Here is an 8,265-nt window from a genome sequence, read left to right on the forward strand (position 1 = left end):
GTGCCTCCCGCGGCACCCGGGACATCTTCGGTGGCACGGAGAAGCTGTCGCTGCTGGCCAGGCTGGAGGAGGCACAAGCCCGTGGGCGTGTGATGGAGAGGCAGGTGGGCAGCACCCCGGCACCCCCTGATTTAGGGGGGATAAGGGGGGAGCAGCCTAATTTCGGTGCATCGCAGCTGGAGGAGGCGGCGAGGAGGTGGGGACGGGAGAAGCAGGAGCTGGGCACGCGGCTGCTGGAGCAGGAGCACGGCTTCGGGGGCTCGGCCCCCCGCTCTCCCCACATCCCCACCTCGGTGAGCACCCTGGGGACATGGGGGCACCCGTGGGGCTCATTGCCCAGCCCCACACTGGGGGTGGTGCCTCGGTTTCCCTGAAGGATTGGGGCAGGAGGGAGGTGGGAGCGTGGCCCCAGGGGTCACCGGCACCCCCGTATTGCTGCCCTCCCTGTCACGGCTGCACCCCTCTCCCTAAAGCACCCCAGGGGGGTGGCAGACCCCCGAGATGTGTTCGCTTCTCCCACCAGAAACGACCCCCAGGCTCCACCTTCCCCCCACGGAGACCCCGGACCCTGGACCCCCTGCCCTAGGGGGTCCTCGGGGGCAGGACGCCGGAGACACTCGGAGATGCGAAATTCATGCTCATGGCAAAGAGCTGCTGCTTTTAGAAATTACAGAGCAAAAGGGAGGCGAAGCAAAATGGGGAGGGGGGCAGCTTTCCCCCCTCGTCCCGTGGGGCTGGAGCCAGGGCTGGAGGTGCTGGAGGCGTCCCCAGGCTGGGACCGGAGGGGGGCCACCAGGTGCCCCGCTCACGCCGGGCGCTGCAGGGGCCGGAGCGTCAGGTAGATGGGTTTGTCGGGCAGGAGGATGAGGTCGAACTTGGTCCCGACTTCCACCGCCCGCTTGGTCTCGATCTTGAAGTTCTCCAGGATCTGGGGTGGGAGGAAGGAAGAGAAGGAGGGAGGCGGCGGGGACGGGGATGCCCAGAGCATCCTGCCCGGTCCCCTACAGGGAGAAACTAAGGGGCAGGGTTGGGGCAGTAAGGGATGGGGTTTGGCACTAAGGGAGGGGTTTGGCACTAGGGATTGGGGTTGGGGCACTAAGGGATGGGGTTTGGCACTAGGGATTGGGGTTGGGGCACTAAGGGATGGGGTTTGGCACTAAGGGACAGGGTTTGGCACTAGGGGATGGGGTTTGGCCCTAAGGGATGGAGCTGGGGCACTAAGGGATGGGTTGGGACACTATGGGATGGGGTTTGGCACTAAGGGATATAGTTTGGCACTAAGGGACGAGGTTTAGTGATGGGACTTATTAGGTCATGTTAATGGTTGGACTTGGTGATTTTTGGGGAATCTTGAAGGTCTTTTCCCACCTAGATGGAAAGGCTTTTCCAACCTAGATGGAAAGTTGTTTCCCAACGTAGATTTTATGATTCTACACCCTCCGAAACCGCCCCCAGCCCCGAGTTCTCACGTGCATGAGGAAGAGCTGCATCTCCAGCTCGGCGATGCGGCGCCCCAGGCACTGCCTTGGCCCGAACCCGAAGCTCAGCCCCTTGAAGTGCTTGGAGCCCGGCAGCAGCCAGCGCTCGGGGCTGAACTGCTCCGGCTTGGGGAAGACCTCGGGGTCCCGGCCCATGGCGTAGAGACCGACCTGCACCAGCGTCTGGGGGAAGGAGCAGCCCCATGGGGAGCTGCCCACGCTAAACCCAACCCTGTGCCCCTTCTGCACCCCACAGCGGGCTCCCAGCTGTGCTCGGAGCTCGGGGATGAGCAGATGGGGGGAGGAAAGCCCCATTTTGGTCCCATTCCCCTTCCCACCCTGTGGCCTGGAGCTCACCTTGGGGGGGATGCGGTAGTCCTGCAGGACGACCTCCTGCACCGTGTACCGCTGCAGCGTCACCGCCACGGGGTGCAGCCTGCGGGACAGGAAAAAGGGGGACACACACACCTGCTTTTGGGGACAGCTGCCTCCCTCCTCTGTGCATAGCACCCTATGGGATGCCCGTCCCACCAGCATCACCCCGGTTTCCCCAGGAGATTTGGGGAGGAGAAGGGGCTGGCTGCATCCCCGTGCCCCGCGGCTACCTGAGCGTCTCCTTGATGGCCGCCTTGAGCAGCGGGGTGCTCTTCAGCATCTTCACCCTGTCCCCTGCTGCCTGGTGCTTGGCGGCCAGCACCTCCGCCCGCAGCTGCTCCTGGGTGCCCGGGGACCGCGCCAGCTCGAACATGGCCCACTGCAGCGTCACCGAGGTCTGCAGCGGGGCACAGCGGGGCTCAGCACCGCCGCCGCCCCATCCCCGCCACCCTGCGCCCTGCCCCTGACCGTGTCCACGCCGCCCGCCATCATCTCGGTGACGCTGGCCTTGATGTCGTCCAGGGGCAGCTTGTCCTGCAGGAGGAGGCTGGAGAGGATGCCCCCGTACTCCCTGCTGCCCTTGCGCTGCAGCCGCAGGTCCCGGTAGACGTTTTGGATGCATTTGTCGGCTGGGGCAAAGAGGGGCATGGTGCTGGGTGGTGCCGGTGCCACCACCAGAGGTGGCACTTGAGGATGTCCCTGCCCCGTGCCGGTGGCTTCGGGAGCCGCCGGGGAGGAGGAGAGCTCACCCTGGGTGAAGATGGCATCCCAGGCGTGGACATGGTCCCGCCACGTCCTGGCGTTGAGGCCGCGGAGCAGGGCGGGCGGCAGGTAGAGCATGGGCGAGGTGGTGTGGAACATCAGCGTCACGGCGTCGATGAAGCGCTGCGCCTCGGGGTCCACGAAGTCCTGCAGCAGCCCCAGCCGCTCCCCGTACAGCACGTGGCACACGGCTGCAAGCACGGCACCTGTGAGCCCACCCAGCACACGGGGAGACCCAAACACAGCCCCTCCACCCTCCAATGTGGCCAAACGCAGCCTCCCCGTGGCTATGGGGAACCCGGCAGTGTGGGTGCTGGTAAAATGCTGCTGCCGGCTGGTTTGCTGCCAAGCGGGAAAGAGGACAGCCCTAAAAATGTAATTCTTTGGGGAAGAAGTGCTCTGAGGTTGCAGCAGGGGAGGGCACATTGCACCACCCGTCCCCCGTGCGTTTTGGAGAGATCTGGGGGGGGCTCACACTCCAGAGCGAAGCGGAAGAGCTCGTGGCTGAAGTCGGCCGTCCAGCGCTCCCGGCCGCTCTTCTGGACCTGTGCCCGTGCCCGCCGGATGAAGTCTTCGCCCACCTGGCTCAGCAGGGGCACGAAGCCCTCCACCACCCGCGGCGACAGCACCTCCTTGTTCAGGGTCAGGCGGTCCGAGCGCCAAGCCTCCCCCGTCCTGCGGGACACGGTGGGGTCACAAGCGGCACGGGGCGGGGGGCAGCCCCCATCCGACACCCCCCAGCTCCCTCCTGCTGCGGCAGCTCCCCGCCACCTCGAGCTCCAGGGATGGCTCAGGGTGCGGTGGGGCTGTGGGGCATGGTTTTGGGGGCTCACTTGAGGAGCACGCCGTAGGGCTTGTTGCGGTAGTCGCGGTAAGCCACCCAGGGGGGCACGCTGAAGCGCTCGGGCATCATCCCCTCCGACCTGAAGAGCGTGGCCGCGTCCCGGGGGCTGATGATGTTGATGCTCTCGTAGACACCCAGCTTCTCCCTGCCACCACAGGGGGGGGTAAGGAGACAGCAGGGTTTCACCCCAAAACCACCCAAAGCCCTTCCCTGGATGAACGCCCCACTCCTGCCCATCCCCATAGCGTCAAGGCGAATGCACCCCATTAACACCCTCCTGTCCCGGCCTGGAGCAGCGGGATCGGGGCGGGATCCTCACCTGTAGATGGGCCCGAAGCGCTGGAACTTGCGTGCCATGATGTTGTGCACGTTGTGCAAGCCGCCCTCCTGCCAGAAGTGGTAGAGGTTGAGCCAGCCGCCCCGCCGCTCCCCCGGCACCTGCTCGAAGGGACGAGCCGCCAGGGCCGGGGCTGGGGGGCTGTGCGATGGGACGGGGACCCCCCCGGGGATGGGGACCCCCCCAGCCCGGCGGCAGCCCCCGGGGTGGCTGCGGGGCCGCAAGCCGCCCGGTTTGGGTACAGCCCGGGTGAGCATGGGAGCAGGCGAGGGGGTGGCGAGGGTGACCTCGCTCTTATCCCACCCAGCCGAGGCTCAAGGCGAGGAGACGCCTCCTGCTGCGTCACGGGGCTGGGAGCTGGCGAGGTGCCCCAAAAGGGCCGGGACGGTGGGGGCTTGCTTTGGGGGCAGCACCTGGGGAGCATGGTCCTGCCCTGGAGGTGCTGCAAAGCTCCCCAGAGCAATGCAGGGAGTGCTGGCTGGTGGTCCCTGCAACCCTACTGCAAGCTATTTTGAAATTAAAGAGAGCTCCCCCAGCATCAAAGTGTTGGTTGGTTTGGTTTGGTTTGGTTTCCCCTGCAAAATAAAGGATAAAATTGCTGTAGGTGCTGCTGGAGCTCGGAGTTCACAATCAGGAGCATCCCCTTGAGGTGTCCCTGGGGGAAGCTCAAAGGGGGGACCCTGAGGGGTCTTTGGGGTGCTGGAGGTGACCAGGGCTGGGAGCAGGCAGGCAGCTTGCAGGCAGCATGAAGGAAATCATCCGGCAGCCTTCAGCTGCTCGCGTGGGCACCAGCCCCTCTCCACGGCCCTCTCGGGAATCCAGGATTCACGCTGAGGACACGGCCAAGCCCTAAAGCCTTGTGCAACTACAGGAACTCCTGAAGTGAGAAAGTTCCCGAGGTCTCAACCAAAGCTGCCCACGGGATGAGCTCCAGCCCCTCCGAGCTGGATTAACGGTGCCACAGCCCCCCGGGAAACCCCAGGCTGGGGGGCACGAAGGGCTCCCCAGGCACCGTGGGAGCAAACCCCCTTTATTTTTAGTAGCAAGCCCTTAGTTTAATTTTAATATTTTATTTTTTTTTCTTCGAGGAGCAACCCCTTTTTGTATTATTTAGGGAGCAAACTTTCCCAGGGAGCATCCGAGGCTGAGCCGGCTGCGAGCCCCGCGACGGGCACCTGGTGGCGCGCCTGCCCCATCCACTGCCACCAGCCCGCCCGTCCCCGCCGCTCATCCTCCGGGACAGGCCGTCTGGGAGAATTTGGGAGAATTTGGCTCAGTTTTGCTGGAGGACCCCTGGCAGGAGCTCCAAGGTGGTCCCCATGTCCCCAAGGGGTCACGTTCCCCACTGGGATCCCACGCCTCTCCAGCACATCTCCAAAATTCGGGGGCGCCTTTTTCAGGGAGTTCATCCCCGAGTGCTGCTGGGGATGAAACTCCTGGAAAAAAAATAAATAAATATAAATATATATATATACATATATACATATAAGGTTGGTGTTTCCGGGCCCAGGAACTGCTGCGGTTGGGGGTCCCCAACCAAACGGGGGCAGGAAATGGTTTTGGAGAGGTACTCGGAAAAAGCGGGGACGTGGCTGTGACCGCGTTTGCTCATGGGGCTGCTGAACGTCACGGGGTGCCTGCCCCACGTCAAGGAGGGTGCCTGCAGTGGGGTTTTGTCCCTGTGCCTCCCCCGGGGGCTGCGTTCAGCCCAACGTGGGCATCACACTGTCACTCTTCCCCTGTGGGGCTTTCCTCGCTCCATCCTCTCCCAAGCGAGCTGACAGCCAGCCCTTTGCACCCACTGCCCGAAATCACACCTTGAGCAGCAGGAGGTGCTGAACACCACCTGGGTTTTGGGGTTAGGGGGGCGAAACCCTCCCTCGCCCCTGCACAGCCCAGGAAGCCCGGCCTGCCTAGAAAATCCCCGTCACTGCCCGTAAGCCCGGAGTGCCCAGTGCTGGGAATGCCATGATTTATCACAGGAAAGGTGTATGGCCAGCTAAATTGCTTCCCTACACCAAACTCCCAGCCCATAGCCACATGTGGGGATGGAGACCGCATTTCTCGTGTGTTTTCCAGCGGGTTTTTTCTTCCTGCAGTGATTTCTCTGTGCGGTCTTCCCCCGAGCCGAGCCGGTGACAAATCCATTCATTTCAGCTTTGTTTAGTGGTTGGGAAAGTTTCATCAGCAAAACTCCTGCCCAGAAAACCCCAGAGCTTCAATTTGGGGCTGGAGGAGGTGATTTTCAGCCTGCTTTGTTTAGAAAGAGAAAGCTTTCGGCTGCGAAGGGCACGCTCTGGGTGCAGACCCTGTGGGTCACACCGTGCGCTCCTGGCCGTGCGCACGCACAGGGCAAGTGGTCAGGGGCAGAAATGGGAAGGTTTCTCCCAAATCCTTGCGTCTGCAGGATTTCCTGGGTCTATTGTCCTCTCCGGCAAGCCCTCCGTGCAGAGCAGCCTCCAAGGCTGCACGCAAGGTCAGCGGCACAAATAATCCCCGCAGCCTCCGGATGCCGACACCGCAGCAGGCGCCGGCTCCCTCCGGCAGCCCCACAAAGCCTGGGCAAGGCAAAACCCTACAAGCCTTTTGTTCCAGGCTGACGGCACCCACTCGTTGCATTCATCCCCTCCTTTTCTAGCCCGAGAGGAAGCTGGTGGGGAGCTGCAGAGCCCGCGCCGTACCTGGCCTTCCTGCGCACGCCCACCCGCATTCAAAGAAGCCTCCCCAAAAATAGCTGCTGGAACAATGGGGCCATTGTCGGGGCGAGGTGCCGAGCTCCTGGTTTTTCCCCTTTCCACGCCTGCCTTTTCCCTCCAGCAGCCCCGAAGGCCGCTGTGACCACGCACGCGTGTTTGCTCAGCAGCCCCATGGTTTTCGTCTCATTGTATCCGTCGGAAACAGCCGGCGGTTGGGGGGGGGAAACAACTAAGAATAAAAACACTTGACGCTATATTCTAAGTAAAAATAACAAACGGCACTCTCTTTTGTCCCATTAACACTGGGAAAGGGGTGGGCTGGGGAAGGGGCAGGATGGTGGAGCCCAGAGAGCCCGAGCTGCGTTCCCACAGCCCCGCGTCCCTGTTCTCGGCCATCCTGCCTTCCTTCTGCCTTCACACTTCTCGTTTTAGCTCCGGCTGCAAACACCGCCTCTCGGGCTCCTTTCTCCGTCTCTACGTCAAGGCACCGCATATGGCACCGCCGCCAAGTTCACTGCCAAACCCCACGCTCAGGAAGAAATAGGGCAGGGGAGTCTTTCACGTTCGGCTGCCAAACCCGGCTGGGTCTCAGCAGCTGAATCTCCCCCTGATTTACAACTCTGAGCAGCCAGGGAGGGAGGCGCAAGAGGAGCTCCCACAAACCCAGATAATTCCCAAACGTTTTCCACCGCCACCTGCAGGAAGGGGCTCGGGGCTGAGCACCACGAGGAAACGCAGCCAGGCACGGCTCTAAAATAATTCTGTGACCCTTTGAAGCCCCGAAAGCAGGCGGCTGCGGCTCTTTGACCAGGAAAAATAAAATTTCCAAGTCAAAGCCAGGCGCTCCCGCCCCAGCCGCCAGCTGAAGGCAGAGGCACGGCTCGGCGCCCACGAGCACTCGGTATTTTTATCCTCACAGCCCCCACGGGGAGAGCTCAGCGCCCGCTCCCTTCTCGTGCCTGCGATTCCCCCATGCAAATGCGAAAGCCGGAGAGGAGCGGGGCGTTCACACGGGGGGCGAACACCCTGCCAGAGGGGAGGGGAGGGCAGCGAGGTCTGACCCATCGGGAACAGGAAGGGCCGCAAAAAAAGCAGCACACGAAATATCAACAGGAAACCTGGAGGGTTCAAAGTGCCATGGAGAGGACGCTCTCTGTGTGAACCCCCGGTGGGAAGCGGGGGGGGGACGGGGGGGGACCCCAGCACCGAGCACCCCTCAATTCCCAGCAAGAAGCACAGCACCCACACGCTTTTTTTCCATTCTTTATTTCACTGATCTCATTCTCACTTTGGTCGACAGGTCTGAAAGGGTTTTTTGGTAGCTGTTCTTTTTTTTAATTTTCTTCCTCTTTTCTCTAACTCGAACCCACTTTCTCTTTTAAAAAAACTATAGAAGTATGGTAATGAGTCATCGATAATAAATAGATATTTGTTAGTTCACAAAGTTAAAGTGCTTTGAGAAGAGATGTAAGAAGCTCTGCCCTAGACTCGGGGAGGTTTCGTGGAAATGTAGTGCAGTAGGAAGCTCTGGCCTGTTGTCCATAGTCATGAGACGCTCGTGGCATCTCTCCCCCTTGCCAAAAAACCCCGGGGCTCGGCTGGGCACAGCCCGCCCAGTGCTCTTCCCACCCAGAGCCTCTGAGGAGGCAGCAGAAGCATTGGACACGATGCCCCTGCCTTGCACAGCCCGAGGCCGGGGGTTTTCAGAACTCAAGAGGGCTGGGGAAGGCTCGGACAAGGTGCGGGATCGCCCCGTGCGCGCGGGCGCAGGGA

At 61.9% G+C, this 8,265-nt stretch overlaps 1 protein-coding gene across 1 annotated transcript; it reads right to left on the reverse strand.

Annotated features, from left to right (window-relative positions):
- Positions 1–805: 805 nt before the first annotated feature.
- Positions 806–4,053, reverse strand: CYP11A1 (cytochrome P450 family 11 subfamily A member 1; the record flags this gene model as incomplete). The annotated part of the gene is made up of 9 exons (XM_084293519.1): positions 806–928; positions 1,470–1,661; positions 1,836–1,914; positions 2,084–2,250; positions 2,322–2,482; positions 2,603–2,806; positions 3,091–3,290; positions 3,449–3,604; positions 3,779–4,053. The coding sequence occupies 9 exons, from the start codon at positions 4,051–4,053 to the stop codon at positions 806–808; spliced, it is 1,557 nt and encodes a 518-aa protein (XP_084149645.1).
- Positions 4,054–8,265: the final 4,212 nt, after the last annotated feature.

Source organism: Netta rufina (assembly GCF_964035555.1).
Source record: "Netta rufina genome assembly, chromosome: 11".
NCBI lineage: Eukaryota > Metazoa > Chordata > Aves > Anseriformes > Anatidae > Netta > Netta rufina.